General features: G+C 42.5%; 1 protein-coding gene across 5 annotated transcripts in view; it reads left to right on the top strand.

Moving 5' to 3' along the window:
* The window catches only part of LOC147105218 (mitogen-activated protein kinase 14), a 182,206-nt gene that overhangs the window by 18,842 nt on the left and 136,944 nt on the right, over positions 1-26,420 (top strand). For 2 of the 5 annotated variants that reach the window (XM_086011357.1, XM_086011356.1), the window contains exons 2-8: positions 3,577-3,706; positions 6,153-6,211; positions 9,264-9,375; positions 11,083-11,112; positions 14,558-14,605; positions 23,411-23,525; positions 25,979-26,050. In XM_086011357.1, the coding sequence (XP_085867483.1) occupies positions 3,577-3,706; positions 6,153-6,211; positions 9,264-9,375; positions 11,083-11,112; positions 14,558-14,605; positions 23,411-23,525; positions 25,979-26,050 (566 nt within the window). Of the gene's footprint in view, positions 1-2,926; positions 2,977-3,576; positions 3,707-6,152; positions 6,212-9,263; positions 9,376-11,082; positions 11,113-14,557; positions 14,606-23,410; positions 23,526-25,978; positions 26,051-26,420 lie in introns of those variants that run through there. The other 3 variants (XM_086011359.1, XM_086011358.1, XM_086011360.1) reach the window with 3 other exon arrangements.

Raw genomic sequence — 26,420 nt, 5'->3', positions numbered from 1 at the left:
AGGCGACCAAAACTGCACACAATACTCAAGGTGTGGTCTCACCAAGGCCCTGTACAACTGCAGCAAGACATCCTTGCTCCTGTACTTTAATCCTCTCGCTATGAAGGCCAGCATACCATTTGCCACCTTAACTGCCTGCTGCACCTGCATGCTTACCTTCAGCGACTGGTGCACAAGGACACCCAGGTCTCGTTGCACTTCCCCTTTTCCCAATCTATTGCCATTCAGATAACCTGCCGCCTTGTTTTTGCCACCAATGTGGATAACCTCGCATTTATCCACATTATACTGCATCTGCCCAATCGCCCAACGTGTCCAAATCGTACTGGAGTTTCTCGGCATCCTCCTCACAGCGCACACGCCCACCCAGCTTTTTGTCTGCAAACTTGGAGATATTACATCTAGTTCCCTCATCTAGATCATTAATATATATTGTGAATAACTGGCGTCCTAGCACCGATCCCTGCGGTACCCCACTAGTCACTGCCTTCCACTCAGAAAAAGACCCGTTTATTCCAACTCTTTGCTTCCTGTCTGCCAACCAGTTTTCTATCCAAGTCAGTACCTTAGCCCCAATCCCATGTGCTTTAACTTTGCACGCTAGTCTCTTATGCGGGACCTTATCAAAAGCCTTCTGAAAGTCCAAATACACCACATCCACTGGTTCTCCCTTATCTATTCTACCAGTTACATCCTCAAAAAATTCCAGTAGATTACTATGGAGTAAATCTGACAACATCTTCTGGAGTACACACGTGCAGTTAAACATGGAAATCCAAAAGTTACGGTCCGAGTTGCCCTGCTCCTCCGCAGGCAGTGCTATAGCAGTAACTCGCCGATAGACTCGGAGATGAATTCAATGTGAGGGCTTGAAGTTGCGGTACTTATCCACTAAACAGATAGGGCTGGTGCGTTCAGGTGTAAGTGAATTTTTAACGGCATGATCAATCCTCATTAGTGCCAAACAACCTCAGTGGGCCTGAAAATTTAACTTTACAAGCGTAGAGTCTCATTCCTTCAGAATTTAATTAGTGTTGGAGGTTCTTAGAAAGAAAAGTAAAAAAATATTTTTTTACTTTTCTTTCTGTCTCATCTCTTTCTCAATCCAATCTTTATTTCACTTTCTGTGCATGATTTAAATTTAATTTAAAATTCCTGGTTTAGACTGCGTGTCTGTGAGGATTCTTTAATCTGGTTGGTTGAAGAGCCTCGCTGTTGCTTACACTGCTCACAAACACCACAGATCCCCTGTAGAGGGCGCCGTGCTGGATCAGACACCCGATGACAGCAGGTCTCCACTCAAAAGTCCGTGAAAACTCTGGGCAGCCGTCGGCGTAGTGAATGGTGAGCACGGTTCATTCGTTGCTGACCACAAAATCCAGGCCATTACTTTTGCACACTAGTTCCATTGTTTAGTTTCTGATCATTTGGGGGAGAGCCTGTTATGATCTCTCCAATACTGACTTTTAACACTGCAAGACTGACTTATAGTAGTTATTGTGGCACCGTATGAGCAGTCTTGATTTAAATACCTTTTGAGATACAGAATCCTTTCACTTTAGTAATCTTCACAGATTGCATCTCTTTCCCTCCCCACCCCCCCCCCAAAAAAAAAACTGCCGTTTAAAATATATTTTTATTTGCTAAAACCTTACATTGGCAAGAAATACACATTTTAATGAATAAGCAGAATTACTTTCATGCAAATATAGTACCACAGAAAAAGAGAGAATTTGGATGTTATGAGAGAGAGTCTCAAATCTAGAGCATTTAAACTTTTGATTTCTTGGCAGCCTTCCAGGATCTACATAATTTTTCTCTGCTGTTATGCTGAGTCAGATACACGGAGCTCTGAATAATAAATATGGTTAAGCTGCCTAATTGTGTTTTACATTTGAAATAGTTCACACAAATCAATGCTATTTTTTCAATTTTTTTTTTAGTGGGAAAGAGGAACAAAAGAATTGATGCGAGTTTGTTTAGATCCAAGGCGAGGGGGCTACTAACTGAGCCCCAGCTAACACTAGGAGTTCTGTGCTTGTAAAACTGTGTTTATAGAGTTAATGCACAGAAACGGAATTTATTTAATTACTCCAAAGCAAGAAACTGTCAAATTTTAATACAGTATTTCTAGTACAGGTATCACTAATTTGTTTCCTCATGTATTTAACTAGCAGTAGCTAACTGCCATGGACTGCTACTCTGTACAACACTTGGTGGCTGTGTTACAAAAACAAAAGTTAACCTTTTTTAAGCTGTAAATGATAGAGCAGTACCAATAATTAGATATTAGTGTTCTCTGTTTAATGTTGATTAAGCGGAAGTTGTAATTTTCCTTCAGAGGCAATCTTAACTTGAAGTGCCATCAAGTGTAGATGTCCAGTTCCACCATATTGATGCACTCAAATAATAAATATAAAGGCACAGATTCAGATTTTCATGAGTATTGCGATCTGCCACTTTGCCATCCTTTTGTCATTGCTAAATGCCTGATGCCGGTTCAATGGTTGTGTGCGCTTATTTCACGATGCTGAGCTGAGACCATGACCGACTGCTGAACTGATGCAAGCTGCAGGTTTTAACCTATTGTGTGTCAAAGCCATCTGTTCTTGAACATCTCAACATTTGCCTTTCCAGGGCCAAATCAAATAATTGCTATGCTTATTAGATAGCACTGAAGACTACTTGCTGATTTCCCAATTTAATAAACAATACTTGCTACTTAAATTCAATTAAATGCAGTAGACAGTTTCCACGATTTACAAGAAGGAAAATATATTTTCTGCCTGTGGATGTGTTTCCAGACAGACTGGTTTGTTACCTAAATAATAATAATTTCATAATAGCAACTGAAAGCTCCTCTTTTGAGTTACAGGAAATCTCTGCTATTTATATTGATGTGGCTATCTGAAGTTAAGTAGGCAAACCAGTCTGAATTGGGATGAAAGTGCAAGAGCAATCTGCATGTTTGCACATGTGAGCAATTTTCCATTCCTATTGCCTTGACAGTGGTCTGTGATGCATTAAGTGTATTTATGTGCTATTTTCTTATTGCTGAAACGAAGCTTTACTAGGGTAGCACAGTCAGGCAGGTTGAAAAAGCATCAATTTTAAACATCCCATCCAAGATTGGGCGTGAGCTGTTGCAATTGTAGCAAGGGATATTGCATGGCTGAGCTCAGATGGGGAAAGACTGACTGGGGCAGGTAATCTGTTGAGTGGGATCCTCCGTTTTGCAGTTTGTGGCATTGGCCAGCTATTTTATTAAAATATTAAAACATGGGTTAGGCTGCAACTGTTGAAATGTACTCTGCATTAAAAAAAAAAATTGAAACAATATAAACAGCATAGCTATTCATCTGGAATTTTTTTAAATTGAGAATATTGATGTCAAATTTTGAAAAAAAACAAGCTCGATCATGAGAAAATTAATGCGGAGTGTAGAACACTACTTGGAAAAGTCTTAATGGTTTTATTGTTCAATGGCTTAATCTTTCAATTTGATTTTTGAGTTCATAATGCATATTGATGGCAGCAATAGCTTAACATTAATGAGCTTTTCTTATATTTTTGTAGCTCGGCTTTTGACACAAAAATGGATATTCGAGTGGCAGTGAAAAAACTTTCCCGACCATTTCAATCTATCATTCATGCAAAGCGAACATACAGAGAGCTACGATTATTGAAACATATGAAACATGAAAATGTAAGTACTTCATGTGAGTGTGAGTAATGTCAGATTCTATTCTGGCATCCAAAGCAACTACATATTAGAATAATTAAGCTGATTTATATTTTTGCAAATGTTCAAAGCTGTTACATTCATCAGTGCGGTATGGCAACTTTATTGCTAAAACAATATTGTAAGCACTACATGTTTTTATGAATGTTGGAATAAGATGCTGTGCTGTTATTATGATTTGTAGACTTTTTAAAGTAGGTCCTTTTGTCTGATTAACTTAATGTTCTCATGGCACTGCTCTAAATGTAAATTAACAATATGGGTGATGTGAATTTAATATAGCTAGGCGAAAGAGGGAATTGCTCATTTCATAACGGTATAACTCTTAAGATACATGAAACTACGTGTGTATCTCAATCTCTTTCCTTACTTTTTCTCCTCCCCCCCCCCCCCCCCCCCCAAAAAAAAAACCCAAACTGTGGCTAGAACAGGAAAATGTTTTGTTGATACTGTTGGAGTAGCATCCGTCCTCTCCATACAGTTCATTAAATTTTCACCAGACTTATCCAGCACGGAAGAAAGCCATTCGGCCCATGGTGCCTCTGCTGGCTCTTCGAGCTCTCCAATTAGTCCCACTCCCCTGCTCTCTCCCCAGAGCACTGCAAATGTTTCCTTTTCAAGTATATACCCAATTCCCATTTCCAAGTTACTATTGACTCTGCTTCCAACACCCTTTCAGGCAGTGCATTCCAGATCATAGCAACTCGCTACGTTTATAAAAAAAAAACTCAACTCCTCCCTGATTCTTTTGCCAATTATCTGAAATCTGTGTCCTTTGGCTCCCGATCCACCTGCCAGTGGAAACAGTTTCACCTTCTCTCCTCTTACCAAAACCCCTCTTCCAGTTACCCCACTATTCTAGCATCCTAGGACAGCATCCCACATCTCTTATGGGACTGTTCCCTACCAACATGCCAACCCCCATGTTTCCCTCCCTAACACACACCACACAGTCCCCAGTACTCGTATCCCGTAACCCCACTCCAGTTCTCCTACATTGTGAAACCACCTCTGCTATTCCTAAATTCCACTCTCACTTGTCCCATATCCTGGCACTACACTTCTACCACTGCCAGACCCTGTAATTGCCCCCTCACCACTACCACATACCCATATACAACTCTAGTATGCACCACCAACCACTTATATATTTGAGCCCACTGCACAGCCCTCCTATTTCCCAGAAAAACCTTTCTCTATAACTATTAAATTACTCTCCCAAATTCTCTCATTGCCTTAAATGTACACTAAACTCCCTCTTTTGCCCCACTCTTTTTTTCCTCTTCTCCCCCCCCCCCCCCTTTTTTTCCTCTTCCCTTTTTTTTCTCCCCTCTGTCAAATTAAGCTGCTGCTGTAATGCATATAAATACAAATGCCCACTTCTGGCTCTACCAGCATGGTTAATCATAAAGAGAATTCACTAAAAGATGTTTTATTTTAATAAAACCTTTTTTTTTTTTTAGATAATGTGCAAATATATCTGTAAAATAGTCTCCTTTTCCCATATTTGGACTGTTTTTGAATGCCTCCCAATGTCTTCCTGTAGACTAAGAGCGTTGTGATTTATCAAAGTAACATAAAGCCTATTTTGTTCTGTCTTAGCAAGTGAACCAGTGGAGCATTGACTGTTTTAGTCTTTACAGTTCATTGTACTTCCTAACACTTGCTTATACTTGTTCTAGTTTGGGAATTTTTGATCTGCAGCCTTAAGAATAAAGGAATTGTTGGCTGGTATTTGCATATTGCTAGCAGGCAGATTGGTTTGCTTGGGCATTTTGTCAAATGTGGTGACTTTCTATATGGCATTTTTGCTTCCATATATGCTGACTTGCCCCATGTTTATTCAGCTAAGCTCGATTTTAAGGAATTCTAGCATTTCCCTATTGGAAAAACCCACCCAGAATTTGGGTAATTCTATTACAAGTGAGGTTTAAATTGCTGAGTGCTCGTTAACGTGTTGCTCCTAAGAACCTTTGCTTTTCTTGGACAATGTTGAGTGTGTTTGGGGTGGGGGAAACAAACAGGCGCAACATTTAATTTGAAAATCTGCTCCATGGATCCTAGCAGCCATGGGTTTTAAGGGAGAGCTGGAGTGATGTTCAGCAGAGGGATTGGTCCCTCGTTAATATTTAATTGTGCATCTGCTTCACATCATTGATGTCAATGGGAATGGTCAGTTTATATACACTTCCCTTTGTTTGTAATCTGCAGAAGATTTTGCCAAATAGCTGTCTAGTGCCTGAATGACTAGCAGAATAAATTTGATTGAGATTCTAGCAAAGTAGCATTTGAAATATATCACCTGAAAGTGCATAAGGCTATTAGAACACTCTAAAATTGAGGTTATGCATCTTAAATAAAACATCTGCATCTCGAGCGTTATCCCTTGACATAGTTTTTGTTTTCATAGGTGATTGGTCTATTGGATGTTTTCACACCAGCAACGACTTTGGAAGAGTTTACAGATGTGTAAGTATGCTACTTTTATAAATTTGTGCTGTTTTTCTGAGCACAGTTTTTTTTTTGCAGGGGCAGGACTTTGTACATCATAACTGTTTTCCATTTCATCCCCCCTACCCCAGCCCAAAAAAAGGGTAGCTTACTGACTATTATTAAAAGAAAAAAAATCAGCCACCCTTCCCTTAAGTAAAAGCGGTTTCCTGTGTGGAAGTAGCTGTGAGTAACCATTTAACACAATGAAATCATGGAGAATATTACTAAGTTTCCCTTTGATTTGTTTCTCAAATAAAGGCATTTTGCAACTTTGTATGCTGTATTATTTTAACTGTTAACCATTGAAGTGCTTTTCCAACACATTTGTTGTACCAAGTCTAGTTATTTAACTCTTGGATATTAATATAAAAAGTTAAGTTAAATGACTGCAAGTTATTGATTTTTGATCACATTATTAGATCCAAGGCATGGTAAGCTGACTATTTTGAATCATTTAGATGTGGAGGTGTTGTAAAGGAGAATGGAGTCAAAGGCCAACAGTAACATAGACTCTCCTCCTTACGAAATGCATTGTACATCAGTTCGAAGCCAGGCCCAGATCATGGCCAGTGATCACTTGTTCAGGTGTTGGCTATTGCAGACTCAACACTGGGGGGGGGGGAACAGTGCTCGGGGAAAACTACAAATCCACTCTGGAAAGTAAGGAGGGAAAACAATATATTTTATAATCATATAACTAACTGAGGGGGGAAAAAGTAGAAAGGTTGAGGAGGGAAGAGGAAGAATAAATACATTATTTGCATTTGAAGTAAATACTGGAAATTTGCAAAGGGAGGCAGAATAAAACGATAGGCAAGTACAGGACTCGAAGACTGCATTCCATCTAGTTAGTCCCAAAATTAAAATCTCAATTGTGCTCTCCATCAGCAGTTTGGCCTGTGAGATGAAAAACGATACGAGTTCTGTCTAGTGGTGTCATCTGTTTCTGGATTTTTTTTTTTTCTTCCATCAAATAATTTTGTTTTGGAGTGCCACGGAGTTAAAACAGTTAAAATTGTAATTCATGTATTTTACAAGTTCCTATCCTCCTTGATGGAGCTTGTACTTCATAAAAACCAAATTGTATATCAGGAATAGAATGCTCCAGTTCTTAACATCAGGTGTTGGCATCAAATGATCTTTTGGGGAAAGCATAAGTCATAGATTGAGTACATATTCCAATACTTCACTTCAGTGTGTAATTTTCATTTCATTAATGGTCATCCTCAACATCTATCTACACTATGTCTTGAGTATAAGAGTAATAATTTAGTGCTGAATTATGGGCCATTTTGTGGTGTGATCTTGTGCCAACTAGAAACTGTTGAAACTGCAAAATTAATTAAATCTTTGACTTTTGCAGCTTTCCTACCTGATTTCCTACTTGCCACCCTGGGCTGAATTTAAGATATCAGAGGTGAAAGAACTGTTGTTTCTGTGCCACCCAGTTCTCCACAGTTGTGACTTAATTACATTTCTTTAATATTTGATTAATTACAAAGTTTCCTTTTTCAGTTACCTTAGTCAAAAAAATAAATTCTGAAAATGTGCTTTGTAATCCAGTATACTTGGGTGTAAAGAAGCTCCTACACCCTAAATGAATGTCTTAATGTTTACCTAGTCAGGGAAGGGAGAACTGGCAATACCTTATATTGGAGATTGCAAAGTGTTGGGCTTCAAATCTTTTTGAAATGTTATGAAGTGCTAAACTATTTGGGGGGAAAAAAGGCTGAAAATCTCAACTATGGTGTTCTGTTTCTAATGAGTGAGTTACCTTATCTGAAAAATCTTGAGATTTTACAAGATTACATGTTCTCAAGGCATGGTTTCATACAGTAGTAGGCATTTCACAGTAGTTGTAGCTAAATGCAATGAGTGTCCCAGATAACTGCAGAACCCGATACATTAGGGTGAGGATGATTGATATCGGGGCCGTGGTCATCCCTGGTCAGGTTGCTGGGAGATTTTGGGGAGAGGCGGTGATTCTGCAATAAGTTAAAGCAGCAATAGTTCTTGTTGACGCGGAGGACTATACCCGCAGGTAGCCCTGGAGCTGGTGTCGTTGTGAGGGCCTGGAGTAGTAACTGACCTTAAGGAAGTATTCCCCTATCTTAGTGTTTCTGCATCTCCATGCACAGTCCATACATTGCTCACTCTTAGCTGCCAGTTGCCCCCCATGTGCTGAAACCACATGTTTCTTGTCGGGGCTATTTGATTGTGCCTCAACAGGAGAATGCTTGTTGCTGGGAGCAAGATCTGTGTAAACTTGCAATTGGTCAGGGTTCCTTGCCATGCTGGCAGTAGGCCAAGAATGCATGGGCTTTAGTCTGGAGGAGGGTTGGGTCTTTCATTGCTCAAGTGGCCTCCAGGCCTTCTGACCAGAAGGACTGATGGGTGCAGCAGAACTAGAATGAGTGCAGAAACATGCCCAAAAGCTACAGTTCTGTTGCCTCTCCTACCTGGGTGGGGTGAGATGTATAGTGGAGGATCCTGAATTGGCCCCCTCATTCTGTGACAAGTAGAGGTTGAGGGCCAATCCTGGTGCCTCTTATTTAATTCAACTACAATGTTGTTCATCCTGGTCAACTGGTCACACTCAGTTTCTAACTGAACTGAGTGGCTAACTGGTTTCAGGTACCCTCTTACTCATTTATCCTTTCAAATGTTCTATAAAACTAGATGTCATGTGCATGTATTAGTGTCTGTAAGCTGGTTCCTAGCTTTTACAATGCTAAATTCGTTTTCCTCATCTCATCCCAGCAATGGACTCGGATCCAGTTTAATCTTATGCTTGCAGGTTTACCACGAGGATAAGGGACCCAGTTTAACAGTGTAAATACTGAGAGTTGCCTTATGGACCATGGTATCCCAGAATCTAAATGGAAACAGCACAGAATAAAATGGCTTTACTTAAATAGGTTTTAATGTTTTTGCAGAGGGGATGATTGCTGCATAGTCTGATATGGTTTCCATCTTTAGAATAAGTCGCTGCTTGTAGCTTATTTTGAGTTTGATATTTACTTCACAGGTATTTGGTGACGCACCTAATGGGAGCAGACCTAAACAATATAGTTAAATGTCAGAAGCTCACAGATGACCATGTACAGTTCCTAATTTATCAGATACTTCGGGGCCTTAAGGTGAGAATTTTTTTTGCCTCATCTCCCCAATTCTCCCTTTCTGGGAGTAATGAGTCTTGCAGGGGTAAGGATAACTTGGTAAAATTGACAGGAAGAATTTCACTTTTTTAGTACTAGTCTTGCTATTTGTTTTTTGTTAACTCGCAACGTAAAGAAAAACCTTTTCATCTTTCCTCTGGTTCTTTTGCCAGTTATCTTAAATCGGTGTCCTCTTGTTACTGACCTTCCTGCCAGTGGAACCAGTTTCTCCTTATTTACTCTATCAAAGCCTCTATTAAATCTCCCATTAACTGTTTCTACTCCAAGGGGAACAATTCCAGTTTCTCCACATAACTGAAGTCCCTCATTCCTGGTACCTTTCCAGTAAATCTCCTCTGCACCCTCTCAAGGCCTTGACATCCTTCCTAAAGTGTGGTGACCAGAATTGGACACAATACTCCAACATAAGGCCTAACCAATGATTTAAAGGTTTAGCATAACTTCCTTGATTTTGTACTCGATGCCTCTATTTATAAAGCCAAGGATCCCATACACTTTTTTGTAATACTTTTATCAACTTGTCCTGCCACTTGCAAAGATTTATGTATGTGAACCACCCCCCCCCCCCCCCCCCCCAGGTGTCTCTGTTTCTGCACCCCCTTTAAAATTATACAATTTGGTTTATATTGTATGTCTCATTCTTCCTTCCAAAATACATCACTTCATTCTTCTCTGAAATTGTATCTGCCATGTGTCTGCCCATTTCACCAGTCTATATCCTCCTGAAATCTGTTACTATCCTCCTCACTGTTTACTACATTTTCAAGTTTTCTCATCAGCAAACTTTGAAGTTATGCCCCCTCTACCCAAGTCCAGGTCATTAATATATATCAGAGCAGTGGTTCTAATGCCGACCCCTGGGGGGACACCACTGTATACTTCCCTCCCGTCTGGAAAAACTGTCATTCACCACTAATCTCTGGTTTCTGTCACTTAGCCAATTTTGTATCCATGCTGCCACTGCCCCTTTAATCCCACAGGCTTCAATTTTGTTAAAACTCTATTATGTGGTACTTAATAAAAATGCCTTTTGAAAATCGATATTCACAACACAACTGCACTACCTTCAACAACCCTCTGTTATTTCATCGAAAAACTTGAGCATAAGTCAATTATAGATTCATATCCCAGATTCTATTACTATAAAAGGTGCAATTATCCCCAGTATCTCTTTTATGGTGCCTGGTTTACTTGAACACAGCCCTAAATTGGAGAATATATGGTTCAGATGTAGTGTACTCATTTTCTAATAATGATTTGACTATTCTGATCTGATAAGTGGCAAAATCTGGTAAATGGTGGTTTGCAAAATAATGTTCTGTTGAATGGATACCAACTTGTTCAGATTAATTTTCGGCTAATGTAAGTCCTTGTTTATTTAACGATCCCGAATAGTATGTGCAAAAGTAGATTGTACCACGCCAAGTAAGTAATTGGTTTAGAATTTTCAGTTCAGTAGCTTTCACAGTCCTAAAGACCCATATTAACAAGCTCCTTTGTGAGAAGTGAAAGCAAACCATTGCTCACTTTCTATATATAGAATGCCTTCTAAACAGTTGTTGCACGGCTTGTTCATTTTAAATGATGTCTAATTGCAACATCTAATTTGTAGAATATGGTTTGACTTCAAAACTGCAACAGTATCTAATTTTGCTCTCTTCTTGACAGTATATCCATTCAGCTGGAATCATTCACAGAGTAAGTATTTTGTATCATGAATGTATAATTTTGCTTTATTAAGTGCCATCTACAGAAGCATTGAAAGGACAGTAGCTATTGATGTTTTTTTTTAAAGTCTGTAGGCAGTGTGGCAGATTCGTTTGTGCTTTTAACATTTACAGCGTTTAAGACATATACTGGAATAGTTTTCAGTGTATGTGGGTGTAGTCTCAAAGAAGGTAATTTGACACGAGACCTGAAATATTCAGCAATAGTATTAAATATTTGCATGCGACCTGTAGTTTTCACCATCTCTAACAGTGCAGCTTTGCTTCTGTGAGTTTTGTTATGCTTCGATGGAAGGTTGAGGAAAGAGACTTCAGAGGGACTCGAGCTGACCTTGTGTAGGAGGGCTGTAATGCCATTTTACTTCTTGATTAAACAAAAGAAATGTCACTTTTTTATAATTATAAATGTAAATTGGCCAAGACGCACTGGGAAAGAGAGTTGGTTTCGACAGACACCCAATTCCTTTTTCTTGTGGCTCACGTTGACATCTGTGAAGCTATGTAGGTAAAGAGGAAAGAAAAACTGAAGCGCCTTAGTTTTCCTTCTCTTTACTGATATTTTTATTTTAATTCATTCTCTGAATATGGGAGCCACTGGCAAAAATGGTGTTCATTGTCCATCCCTAGATATAGCTTACAAAGCTTTCAAAAGCACAATGAGGCAGAAATTCCAATCCCTACATGTGTGTACGCGTTGTTTACTCACCCGTAGGGACATCGGAAATGCCGGTTTCAGGCATTCGCTGGAAACCGGCACTTCCGATCTGTCAAGAAAGCTCTTGACAGATCCTCCAGCTGCCTGGGAGAAGGGCCCCTGTGGGCGGAGAGTTCTGCTTTTTGGAGACCCTCTGCCCGCAAAAAAACACTTGCAGTTCTTGCGTCTGGTAAAAGCAGGCGTAAGGCCTGCTTTTACCAGGATAAGAGTTGAAAAAAATCTCCCACTGATTTATCATGTAAAAATACTTTAAAGAAAGGTAAGTTTATTTTTAGCCCCATTAAAAACTTAAATTTTTTTCAAAAATTAAAATTTTTGTTTAAAATAGTTAATTTATGTAATTTCAAGTCATTTTAAAAATGTGATTTAAAAAAAAATTATTTGAAGTTTTACTATGTTTTTGGGGGTGATCTCCATTCATATATTGACAGGTCGTCTTGTCAAATGTATGGTGGGAGATTCCCTTCTCTGATTGGCTCCCCATGGCCCACGTGATCCCAGGGACGCTGCGAACTACCTGCGCCTCTGGGATACGTAGGCCCTGCGCACCGGCAGTTTGGAGAGGCCCAGCAGCGGAACTCTGCACCTCCTGGGAGCCCTCGGGTAAGGGCGCAGATTTTTTCCAGAGGCCTGCGATCGGAAAATCTGGGCCAATATTACAATTAATGGCCTCCTTCTCCAGGTGGAGCACTTTGACCCAAAATTAAAAGGCAGGAGATCCCAGTTAGGTGTCTGACATGCATTGAAACCCATCAATTCAAGCTTCCCAAAAATCTATACCCACGTGTATGATTTCTGTTTATTCAGTGTGGAGTGCGCACTCTTTCCCTGTAGGGACATAAATAAGTAGGCTAAGTCGAGAGAGCTCGAGTGTGGGTTGGATAAGAGTGGGGTAAGCAGCAGAATCAATCGAAAGGCTGGTCTTGGTGTTGGTGACAAAGATGGAGGGGGTGGGGGAGAGGGGTTTAAGGGGAGAATTGGTAGTGGAGAAAAGAAAGTCGGGTGTTATCTTTGCTTTCCACGATGAATCTCGAGACATGGGCAGTTTTTTCAGAGGAGAGCAAGGCCCAATCGGTCCATCCAGATCTGGCGATGGATGGTTAAGCTAGTGTGCCAGATATGAAGTTTACACCTGTTGTACTGGAAGGAGCAAAAACAGGGGTCATACCGAGGAATGACTAGGCTGGGACAGAATAAAGATTTTTTTGCTGGGGACCAGGGTTTCAAAACTGGAGGTGGGAGTAAAGTTGAACAAATCCACGGCTGTAGAAGTATCATCATGGAAAATAGTTAGAAGCTTGAAAGTGCAGATGGAAGTGAGGTGGAGTTTTTTTTTGCAGGGCGGGTTAGAAGGAAGTGGGTGTGTGGGTGGTAAGAGGCCACGGGAGATGCAAGATCGAGGAGGTGTCCATGAATATGGATAGGAAAGTTTATGTGGAGGTTGAGGCCGTCTGTAATATGGGTAAAAAAGCTGCGAACAAGGATTTTTACCATGGGGGAATCTTAATTTAGAGCTTCCGAGATGAGGATAATAGTTATTATAACTTAGAGATTGCACTGAGGTACACTCGCACAGAAGTCAGATATTGCCTTCCTGGCTGGAGGACCACACAAATGTGTATACACACTTTAATTCTAGTAAACATTTGGAGAAAGAAACTGGAATTGAAAGCAGTTTGGTTAATCTTGTAACAGTTTCTACTTCAAGAAAGCTTATTTAAAAATGTTTAAATTCCAGTTGAGGGTTAATTGTTTGAGCAGTGGAGATTAGAGAATTCAGTCGTCCTTTGGTCAAGGAGTTGGGCCATCTGGAGAATAATACATAGAAACATAGAAGATAGGAGCAGGAGTAGGCCATTCGGCCCCTCGCGCCTGCTCCGCCATTCAATGAGATCATGGCTGATCATCCAAATTCAGTACCCTGTCCCTGCCTTCTCCCCATATCCCTTGATCCCTTTAGCCTTAAGAAATATATCCAACTCCTTCTTGAATATATTTAATGAATTGGCCTCCACTGCCTTCTATGGTAGAGAATTCCACAGGTTCACCACTCTCTGGGTGAAGAAATTCCTCCTCCTCTCTGTCCTAAATGGCTTACCCCTTATCCTTGGACTGTGACCCCTGGTTCTGGATTCCCCGACCATTGGGAACATCCTGCATCCAGTCTGTCCAGTCCTGTTAGAATTTTATAAGTTTCAATGAGATCCCCTCTCATTCTTCTAAACTCTATACAATATGAGGCAAACCACTACTTGCTGCTAAATGTATGGAGGGACGAGCATCTCCAGTGATTCTTTTGTTACGCTAATTTTATCATAGTATATGGAAGATTGCTACATTTTGAAGATTGGCATATTGTGCCTAAACAAATGAGTCCAGTTCACTATTCTATTAAGCTTTGAAAGATTTCAATACAGGTATTGTAAATGTAGGATCAGGGAATCTATGTAGAAATCTGGGATAGAGGCAACAGCAGTAACTGGGACTAAATCTGAGCTTGAAGGCAAACTTTTAGCGTTATGCCTATGTGGACCAAAATGCCAGAATGTTGTCTTGGCCCTTGTTTAGACAGGCTCCTCTTCACCCTTGGCAGTTAGTTTGTTTAATGGAATGGTTCAGATTATATTTCAGCCACTTGCAGTATAACAAAAAACAGCCTAGCAAGATCATTTGAAAAAGTTATTATTTTGTTTTGTGGTAGGATTTGAAACCCAGCAATCTAGCGGTGAATGAAGATTGTGAGCTAAAGGTAAGGAGACAAAATATTTTTAACATAATTCAATTGTTAGCAGACTTAAAAGCTTTCTTGCCCAGAATGTACAGAATAACTTTCTGTTCTTAAGTGGATAACTGGAGATGGGACAGCCTTGGAACCAAAATAAACTATTGAAATAAATTAATTAGTTTGATTGTGTGGAATCATTGCTGGCGTGGAATCATTGCTGGCATCTTCAGTGATGTTTCATTACAGAAGAGGACGGTATTTGTGGGCTAGATTGCTTCTGGACCAGCATGTGCTGTAATGCACATGCAAGTACAGTCCTCAAAACAAAAAACTTTTTTTTCTTCTCTTCCCACCCCAAGGTTGGATCACTCTGGATACCCCTGCAGGCAATAAACACTGTAGTGACTTGGTGGTAATGGCTTACTGTGTTGTAATTGCACAAGCAATTTTCAACAATTGTTGTGAACGTCTCCAAGTGGCAATTCTATGTAAAATGTTTGTTTATTTTATACAAAGCATATGAAAATTAAGGACAGGAAAAGTCCAGCTGGTTCATTGAGCCTGTTCAAAATGGTCATGGTGCAACATATGAGAGCCATGAACCCCTCCTCTTTCATCATCTTCACTGTTCTTTGAGCGTGTGTCACAGTCTTTGCACCCTTTCTCACCCAGCTGTTATCTTTTTTTCTGCCTTTTCAGTCGTATGTCCTGGTTTCTTGTGCTTACTGCAGCTTTCAGGCTCCTCCTGGCAATAGGCATATAAATAGTAAACTGGTAGTAAGAGGAGGGGTGGGGCCAATTAGGGACCAAAAAAGAGACCTACGCATGGAGGCGGAGGTCATGGCTGAGGTACAAAATGAGTACTTTGCATCTGTCTTTACCAAGGAAGAAGATGCTGCCAAAGTCATAATAACGGAGGAGGTAGTTGAGATACTGGATGGAATAAAAATTGATGGAGGTACTAGAAAGGCAGGCTGTACCTAAAGTAGATAAGTCACCAGGACCAAATGCGATGCTGCATGCTGAGGGAAGTAAAAATGGAAATTGCGGAGGTACTGGCCATACTCTTCCAATCCTCCTTAGATATGGGGGTGGTACCAGAGGACTGGAGAATTGAAAATGTTACACCCTTGCTCAGAAAAGGGTGCAAGGATAAACCCAGCAACTACAGGCCAGTCCGTTTAACCTCGGTAGTGGGGAAGCTTTTAGAAGCGATAATCCAGGACAAAATTAAGTCACTTGGACAAGTGTGGATGAATTAAGGAAAGCCAGCACAGATTTGTTAAAGGCAAATTGTGATTAACCAACTTGATTGAGTTTTTTGAGGAGGTAACACAGTGTTGATGAGGGCAATATGGTTGACGTGGTGTACATGGACTTCCAAAAGGCATTTGATAAAGTGCCACATAATAGGTTTGCCAGCAAAGTTGAAGCCCATGGAATAAAAGGGACAGTGGCAGCATGGATACAAAATTGGCTAAGTGACAGGAAACGGAGAGTAGTGGTGAACAGTTGCTTATCGGACTGGAAGAAGGTACACAGTAGTGTTCCCCAGGGGTCGGTACTAGGCCCACAGCTTTTCTTGATTTATATTAATGACTTTGACTTGGGTGTACAGGGCACAATTTCAAAATTTGCAGATGACACAAAACTTGAAGTATAGTGAACAATGAGGAGGATAGTGATAGACTTCAAGAAGACAGACAGACAGGCTGGTAGAATGGGCGGACACATGGCAGATGAAATTTATCGCAGAAAAGTATGAAGTGATGCATTTTGGTAGGAGGAACGAGGAGAGGCAATATAAACTAAAGGGTACAATTCTAAAAGGGGTGCACGAACAGAGGGACCTGGGGGTATATGTTCACAAATCGTTTGAAGGTGACTGGGCAGGTTGAGAAAGCGGTTAAAAAAAGTATATGGGATCCTGGGCTTCATAAATAGAGGCATAGAGTACAAAAGCAAGGAAGTTATAATGAACCTTTATAAAACACTAGTCTGACCTCAACTGGAGTATTGTCCAATTCTGGGCACTGCACTTTAGGAAGGATGTGAAGGCCTTAGAGAGGGTGCAGAAAAGATTTACAAGAATGGTTCCAGGGTTGAGGGACTTCAGTTACGTAGATAGACTGGGGAAGCTGGGGTGGTTCTCCTTAGAACAGAGAAGGTTAAGAGGAGATTTGATAGAGGTGTTTTAAATCATGAGGGGTCAAGACAGAGTAGATAGAGAGAAACTGTTTCCATCGGCGGAAGGGTTGAGAACCAGAGGACACAGATTTAAGGTGACTGGCAGAAGAACCAAAGGCGACATGAGGAAAAACTTTTTTACACAGCGAGTGGTTAGTATCTGGAATGCACTGCCTGAAAGGGTGGTGGAGGCAGATTCAATCGTGGCTTTCAAAAGGGAATTGGATAAGTACCTGAAGGAAAAAATTTGCAGGGCTACGGGGAAAGGGCAGGGGAGTGGGACTAGCTGCAGTGCTCTTGTAGAGAGCTGACACAGGCCGAATGGCTGTCTCCTGTGCTGGAATGATTCTATAATTTCCTCCCCCCCACCCCACCCCCCCAAATTAGCCATGTAATCTCATAGGGGTGACAAAAGAAACCCAAAAAACCCTTGGACTGATTTACAAATAAAACTCTGGGGAAATTCCTCTCCAGCCCCTGAAGGCAATCAAACATTTCAGAAGACCATGGTGACAGGCAGAGAATCCCCTATAATACCACAACAAATCCACACAGTCCAGACGAGCCAGCAACTTGTTCCATAGGTGGGTGACTGAAAAGAAGTACCTCCTGACATCTAACCTTGTTCTATGCTTGCTACTTATACTCATTTCCTCTAGTCTCCCTAATCTATCTAACTCAAGCCTATACACATGTAATCGTTTTATTATTTTAAAGATCTCAATCACATCTCAAAGTCTATGCTTTTCTAGAGTAAATGATCCTAGCTTTCTAAGCCTAAGTATCAATCTAGTGGCCCTTCTCTGAACCTTTTTTAGGGCTTGTATGCCACCTACCACAGGAGGGGCAAAACTGGGCACAGTATTCTAAATGAGTCCTAACCAAGACCTTGTACAAAGATGGTATAGTATTTTAAATTTTGTTTTTAATCATCCTGGTAATACATCCTAACACTCTATTTGCTTTTACAATACCTTTTTTTGTTGGGACAACCTACTGCTGTGATATAAATAAATATACTATGATAAAATTAGTTTTAATTTCAAAGTGCCAGACACCTTGTTTCTTTCTCCACAGATGCCTAGCATTTTCTGTTTTTAAGCAAATAGACAACAAATGTAATGGGGGAGAAATTCGGTATCGCCCTGTTTGGGGTGCTAGTATTGATGGTGCGCAAAGTTTAGTGCCAGGTGCAAATTATCGCCACCTCCAGCGATATTGGGTACTGCACCCCTGTAGGTGATTGCGGTGCTAAATCAGGCGCTGCACGACAGTCTTAAGGAGCTAACCTGGTGGCGCGGCGCAATATCTCCACGGGTGGGCACAGCGCAGCTGCTGTCAATTATCGAGTGCAGCCAGACGCACTGGCGCCAGACAGCTCTTAAAGGGGCGGATCGATCATCATCTCCAGTCGCACCCTGCGCGTCGGAGGCCTCAAACTCGGCGGTAACCTACCTGTGGCGTTGACAACTGCCTGAACATGGAGAGGGCCAGGGAGAGAGCGTAGCGCTTCAGCGAGAGGGCATTGGATGCTCTGGTTGGCGCGGTGGAGCGCAGGCGATCTGTACTCTAGCCAGAGAATGGCAGGAAGCCTCAGCACAGCGACTATCGCAGAGCTTGGAGGGAGGTTTCCAACAGAGTCACCTCCAGCAGCATGGTTCCCAGGACTCCTGTGCAATGCAGGAAGAAGTTCAACGACCTCACTCGAGTCGTCAGGGTGAGTGCCTTTTTCAGAATCATCTTCATCCCTCCATCTGGACCTCACTTTATGGCCAGAGGGTGTGCAAAGCCCCAATGGCCAGCTGTCATCCAGCACCCATGGCCCTTTCTGGAAACACACACGCACATTCAGCTCTGTGCATAATGTAAGGGCTCCTGGACCATGGGAGGCATGTCATCCCAGATCAGGGCAGCATAATGTAAGGGCTAATCGACCATGGGAGGCATGTCATCCCAGATCAGGGCTGCAGGTTTCCTCACACCCCGTCCTTTCTCTTACAACAGCATCGGACCGGAGGAGGCTGGCCTCACCTGCAGACCCTCACAGACCTGGAGGAGCGAGTCCATCGGATTGTGGCAAGCCGGATGATTGGCCCCGTCGCCTCTGGAGATGCCGACCCCATTGTGGTCAGCAATGGTAAGGTCATCACCTTTTTGACCTCTCTCCTTCTACTTGTTCCCCACACCAGCATGCTTTTTCACCCTCGAGCCAACTCAGAGCATTGCAGCACTCATGCATCCCTTGCTGCCACCCTGTCCTTTCGCTAAAGCCACTCTTGAACCTCCCTGCTTTCAGATGCTGCATCATCAGCTCAGGAGACGGGCCTCAAGCTGCCAGTGCGAGTGACTCTGGCAGCAATGAGGAGGAGGAAGCCGGGCCATCCGTGCCACCCTCAGGCGAGCCAGCCCATGTCCAGACTGGGGAGACGCCTTCCCTGGAGGGGAGTGGGGGGAATGGTCTGAGGAGGATGCAGCTCCAGGACCCAGCGGCCTGCAGCAACGCGAGGGGGGGTGGGGAAGCTCGGGGGCCGTCTCCCCGGAGGGCGAGTCGGGCCGTGAGTGCTGCTGCGCAGAACGCAGAAGAGGTGCGTGCCCTCACAGAAATGAGCGCCCAGGCTGGGCAGAGGCACACTGAGCTCATGGCTGCAGTGGCAAGGATGCCCGATTCCATTGAGACACTGGCAAGGAGTGTGCAGGACTTCGGCGCAGCACAAGCAAGGAGTGTGCAGGACTTCGGCGCAGCACAGGCAAGGATTGTCCAGGACTTCGGCGCAGCACTGGCACGGATTGTCCAGGACTTCGGCGAAGCACTGGCACCTGCCATGCAAGTGCTGAGTGCTGCCACGCAGTCAGTGGCTGGTCTCATGCAGGCGCAGATTGAGGCCATGCGAGCATTGACTGCTGGATCGGGCAGGATTCCCCGGGGCCCTTGCCGCGCCACAGCAGGCCAGCAATCTCTGCACCAGCCGATTGCTGCGGTGCTGCCATGTCAGAGTGCCAGTGTGTCGGCCGACCAGGGAGCTGCTATCCGCTCTCAGGATGACCGCATTCCTGATGCCACCACTGGCACTTCTCCACTGCAGCTGCCACCACCTGTAGGACAGACTGCTGCTGCCCATGCAGAGTTAGAGCAGTCAGCAGCTGGACCCTCCAGGCCCAGAGTTGGTCCAGGCCGTCCCTCAAGGGCATCTGCGGTCTCAGATTTGGACAGTCAGCAGGCCTCCCCCAGCCTTGCTGCAGCCACTGGGGTCCCATTACAGAGGAGCTGCAGGGCGGGAAGGGGGCAATTCCGCAAGGGAAGCAGATCACCATCGAGGGGCAAAAAGTAGGAGGTGTTGCTAAATTGTTATTTATTTCATTCAAGGCCAAGGATGCTGGTCTGAATGTTGGTTATGTTTTGGACATTGTCTCCAGGGTATGCAAACCAGTTATGTGGCAGTCTGTTTGTTTGTTTTGGTGTTTGTTTCCATTGCTTTGTCATGCGGGAAGGATACACAGTTTGTTAAATAAAGACGTTTATTTATTCACAATGTCCATGTCTGTTCTTTGCACAAATTGTTACCTTGACCGGCTTGGGGGTAGCAGAACGGTTCCATTCATGTTCTTGGAATGGCAGAAAGCATTCCCTCAGAGGGGCCTAGAAGTGACTTGCTATAAGCCTCTGATGGACGGCCCTTGCAGTTTGTGCCTCCCTCCTGTCTTGGTGCTGCTCCTCCTCTGCTGGTGCTTCAATGTCTGGTGGCATTGACTGGGTCCTAAGGATTGCCAGGTTATGCAGCATGCAACACACAACCACGAAGTGGGAGACTCGCTCAGGTGAGTACTGAAGGGCTCCTCCGGAATGGTCCAGACAGCGGAACCGTTGCTTCAGCATGCCGATTGTGTGCTCCACGATGTTCCTGGTCGCTTGATGGCTCTCGTATTGTTCTTCAGCAGGGGTGCTGGGCGAACAGAGTGGGGTCAGCAGCCAGGGGCACAGAGGATAGCCCTTGTCCCCGAGAAGCCAGCCTCCTGGGTGAGCCGGGGCTTCGAAAAGGTCTGCCACAGAAGTCTGGTGCAGGATGAAGGCGTCGTGGCTGCTGCCTGGAAAGTGGGCATTGACAGAGAGTATCAGCTGTTGGTGGTCACAGACCAGCTGCACATTCGGTTGTGGAAATCCTCCGCATTCTCTAGAGGCGCCCGCAAAGCCACATCCGTGCAGTCAATGGCGCCCTGCACCATGGGGAAGCCCGCTATCCTTGCGAAGCTCTCGCTGCTTGTCCGGGGTCATTGGGAAGGAGATGTACTGCCGTCTCCTTTTAAAGAGGGCATTAGTCACTTGACGGATGCAGCAATGCACCGCGAACTGAGAGATGTTGGCAATGTCCTATGCCAGCGGCTCCTTCCAGGCCGCTGCTGGGAAGTTTAGAGCCACAGTGATCCTCACAGCCACCGACAGAGATGTCCTGCACTTTAGTTGAGGCTGCAGATCTGGCTGAAGCAGGCGGCAGAGCTCCGTGACCACCTCCTTACTGAAGCGCAGCCTTCGGAAACACTGCTCCTCCGACATGTTGATATACGAAAACTGTTGGCGGAAAACCCTGGCAGCGTAAGGTCTCGTGTGCCGACGTCTGTTGGCCCTCCTCCGTCTGGCCATGCCTGCCACACTATCCCTGCGTCTCTGTGCCCTGTCAATATGATTGAGAAGGAAGACGTTCCCATCCAATGCAGCCCTCATAGTAAGTGCACACTGAAAGTTATGCCGGTTGAAAAGCTTACCAACTGCAGTGTTATGTTCAGAAGGCTAAAGTTCCTCAGCCCGTGCTGGCTCACTGCAGAAATGGCTCTCCGCTTGTCTCTGAGCAACTCTCTCACTCTCTCTCAAAAGGTGTGGTCCAAAAATGGCTACCACTAATAATCCAGGAAGAGTCCCCTTTAAATAGCGCCTCCCCCAGCCCGACAGCGACTGGGAAACGTTCCAGGTAACCTGTCGTTGGTAGCGACAGGCGGAACGGAGGGGGGCGCCACTGAATTTCCGGTCCGGGGCGCCCCAAGGGCGTTGCACACTGAAATGACGTCATGATCTGTGTGTGCCAGTGAGCGGGCGCTACAGTTTAGCGCCGGCGCTAAATGTCCGCTCAATTTGGGAAGAGGCGCAGGGTTCGCTGCGCCCGGGCGCTAGTTGGTTAACGCCCCACTTCTCGACCTCTTTAGGCGCTAATGGGTGGCGCAACCAACCGACTTTCCCCCCCAATGCCTCTAGGCAGTAAAGCCACAGAAATGCTCTCCACTGTTTGTTGGCTTCTCCACAAAATGTTTTGCAAAGGAAAATGGCCGACCCCGACATAATTCCAATGAGTATCAATCTAGTGACCCTTCTCTGAACCTTAATTCCAATGAGCTTTGTCTCACACCTGTTTTAATGAAAACTCACTAAACAGCCAGGGGAGTTGTTTTTCCCTTATCGTATATCTGGAGTGATAGAATAATATTGGCTGTTGAGAAAGTGTTTGGGGTTTTCTTCAAAGACACTACTCTTGTGGCAAATATGGGATCATGAGGCCCCTCCCATCTCCGCACCTAACCACTCCGTTACTACTCCTTAGCTTAGTGGCCACAGACATGATCAACAACTCCCACTTCTTGGGTAGTGTTTTCCTTTCACTTTTCAAAGCCACCATAAAGAGCCTTCAGTCTGTCTGTCTTTCCTACCCAAAGCATTGAAACCTTCCAGGGAAAAAGTTGCCAGTAACATTCAGTATCGCTAAATGTATTGTTACCCCACCTCAACCTCTGGCTTTCTACATGGCTGACAATGCCATCCTTCTCCATAGCAAGGGCTGGGGGTACTGCTTTCCTAGCATTACATTTGGATGAACTGCATCAAGTAGCCAGTTCTCCCCAGTGATTGAAAGCTTTGCAAAGACTTTGCAGTCTGCTTTTCCTAGATGTGTAACTGGTGTGTAGCTAGAATAACTCCGCTCCCCCCAGTTGAAGGACCTACACTGTTCCTCTAACTAGTACGCCAATTATGTGACTCCTCTGTGCTTGGCAATTTGGGTGGGAACCTGATTCCTACTACTTTCTGGCATAGTATGTTGGAACACAACTTTTTTTTTCTAAAAGTGGTGGTGGTAGATCTGTATAGGAAATAAAATAGGAATTATGATTTTATTTTAAAAAGCCTTGGTACGCAATATTTTAGAGAAACTTAAGTTTGTTTTGTATAGACTGGGACCAGTTCTTGTATTGTATTTTACTGCCAAAAGTCTTTAGCTGCTCACTAGTGAACTCAACAGGCATACTTCAGCAATGCAGCAAGACTTGCTGCCTACTCAAATTACCAAACTTGCCCCAAGGAAGAACCCTGCTTGCAGATGTTAATTGAGACTAGAATTGAGTCACCAGTTGAGTGTCCCAGTGTTTGTGTTATTATGCCACCTGGATGTAATGACTTGAAAATTGGGATAAATGTAATATTCTGTCAATCTAGTAATTGGATTTCCAGAGCAGCCTATTTATAATTGATTTGTTTCTTCCCCTGTCCCTCTGCTAATTACAAGGAACTCCTTTACTTGCAAAAACTAGGTGTAATTTTTGACCCTATAATTTTCAATGGTTTGAAAATTCTGTGATCTTTCTATAATTGTTTTATGCTTATAGATTTTGGACTTTGGATTGGCTCGTCACACTGATGATGAGATGACTGGATATGTAGCCACCAGGTGGTATCGAGCTCCAGAGATAATGCTAAACTGGATGCATTACAATCAAACAGGTGGGGTACAGCGGCATGGTGATGGACAAATCAGTTTCTACCTTTTTAAAATAAAAAAATCTGAACAATAATTACTCTTCTATTTTTATATTAAAGAAAAAATAGCTGACAGGGCACAAGAGGAAAGAGATGTTTGAATTTTGAATTGTACATTTTTTTTTTTATTGCTGTACTGGTCATCTACTTCTACATTGTAATACAGAACTTCTGCCACTGCACTGGTTCTTTCCCAACCCCCCCCCCTGCCAGCTGAAAGGTTATGTCATTCCTTTTGCTGCTGTATTGGAATAATGTAAGAAGCCACACAACACCAGGTTATAGTCCAACAGTTTTATTTGAAATCACAAGCTTTCGGAGCGCAGCTCCTTCATCAGGTAGTGGAGAGATGCATAAAGACACAGCTTACATAGTCAAAGAATAATGTCAGATGATTACAGGTAATTTTTCTAACTGCCATTTGTTGCTTATTGGAATAAGCCTTTAGTCTACCCACAAGATTGGATTAGTCATTGTCTTTGTAAATATATTCTGTTTCCAACCCGGCCAGTGTGTTTTCACAGGTACATGCTGGCAGTTTTCTCCAGAGTGTTTGGGAGCTGTAGTCTGCTGTCTTTTTAGGGGTGTTTTGAGCTGACCAAGTGATAGCTCTGCAAACCTCGTGAATGCGAGCCTTGGGCTTCTCTAGCATCGACTTGCATTGGAAAATGTTGTGCACATTTTAAACACAGAAAATGTTATAAGAGTTCTCAAATACTTGATTTAATTTGTTCTTCCGCCTTTCTTTTATTGATGTATTACGCTGACTGCTCATATTCGATTTGTTGTTTTCATGTGTCCTTGGTAGTTCCCCTGGTAGTTTTTCTACATGCAGTGCTCTGGTTTGATTCAGGTAGATAAATAATTACATAGTAAACCTCTAATGCTTAGAACCGCGTTTTCCTTCTGTGCCTATGCAAAAAGTCTGAGCATCAAATTCATCTAAGTTGCCAGACTCATTGCCATCGGCTGCAGAAACTTGAGCTAGCACGCTACATGTTACAGCATGGCATATAGTAAAACAGCTCTACTGTGCATCTGTTCAAGGTGTGGCTTTTTATAATGAAGGCCAAGAAATATATAATTTAGTCTGTCTTGCATTTCTCTCTTTACCAAATTCTCAGCAATAGCACTTGATGTGTTTAAGCAGAACCTTTTGATACGACATTTAAATTCAGAACTTCCCTCAACTCAGTTAATTGCACTGACTTTCTGCAAGTTGCTACCTGTTTGTTTATATGAAGTCACTGCATTTGCATTCTCAGTCATAACTTCTAGAAGTTGCAGGCCTGTATTGTAGCCTGCTAGCACGAGTCTCTTCAACAATGGTGATGTCTGGGAATCTGCATGAACTTGAGGTTCAGACTTCTCGCATAGGCACAGAGCTGCAATTGTAAAAGCTAGTTATAGGCATTTTAAATAAAATGCTGTTTAATAGGCAAGTTTTAAGCATTTTTTGTCATTTTTTAATGTCTATTTTACAAACCTTATTTTCAGTCGTAAGTGCACAGCTTAGTGGAGAACCCAATATACCAGATCGGTTTTATGAAAAAAATTTGGAACAATTTGCTTTGCTCACCTTTTTAAATTGGTAACTATTTGCTAAATGTCCCTTTTTTTTTTGATTTGTGGCTCTTTGAACTTTTGTGATTGGTGTTTTTTTCATTCCTACTTGATTAGTGTGCTACCCACTTATTGAGTTGTGATTTGTTGCCATTTGATTCAAACTTCATATTTATACATAGTAGCAATTATAAAGAAATCTGCAGGTGTGATGGACAGAAACACATACTAGATACAATATTTCTTTGGTTTTAGTGTGCATCAATCACACATTGTGATTGATGCACACTAAAACAAAATAAATATTGCCAAATTTCAAAAGTGTACTCCTGATGTTGTGTAACGTATTCTAAATTGTTACAGCACCTGCTTTATACTGAAAATTCAAATAATAAAGGCAAAGTTATAGTTGGTACATGCCTACGTTGAGATGGAAAACTATTTTTCAAAAATGTAAAAGATGCCGGCCAATCATTGGGAACATTTACAAGCAGCTACAACTGCTTTCTGATTTTTGCCTATTCAGAGCTGTCAACTTTTTAAAAATATAACTGCACTGTAGCATTTGGCATTACTCTTAATTGTTTTTGATGACTATAATGTTGGAGATGTCTTCTGTTGCTACATTCCATATATGTTAAAATTGGCACAGCTATTTTTGATATTTCAGCTGTTGCACACTAGATAATATCTAAAAATTTAATTAAATATTACGCAATGATTTCAGCTGACCGGCTTAAAAAGCCCTTTTTTTTTTACTTGTATGAGGTGAATGAAAATTTTGTGTTGTAAAATGTTTTTAAAATTCCTAATCAAACTAAAATACTAACTGTCTTCTCTCTTTCTATCTCCAGTTGATATTTGGTCTGTTGGGTGCATTATGGCAGAACTGCTGACAGGAAAGACTCTGTTTCCAGGCACAGACCGTATCCTTGATCACTTTTTTATAAAAACAAACTTGGCACCTTTTGAATTTTTTTGTTTGTGAGCAGGGGAAAATATTTTATTTTCTGTTTTAGCCATGAATACTAAGTTGTCACCTCAGTAACAAGTGCTTATTAAATTTTCACAACCTGGTAAGTGTCTTCAGACCATTCTTTTCAAAGGCAGGCATTTAATAAGTGCATTATATTCACAAATAGTAACTTCACCTCAATTTAAACACTGTTGCATTCACTGAATTTGATAAGTAACTTCTCTGAACAAACTGACTATCTTTTTAAAAAAGTCAGTGTATTCCTCTGCATCCATTAATTTGAATCAAAAGCCTTTGATTTAAAAATCCTTTCACATTTT

The sequence above is a fragment of the Somniosus microcephalus genome, chromosome 18 (genome assembly GCF_052327205.1).
Source record: "Somniosus microcephalus isolate GS21.2 chromosome 18, FLI_Smic_1.0, whole genome shotgun sequence".
Lineage (NCBI taxonomy): Eukaryota > Metazoa > Chordata > Chondrichthyes > Squaliformes > Somniosidae > Somniosus > Somniosus microcephalus.
This window is presented reverse-complemented; position numbering and strand designations above follow the sequence as displayed.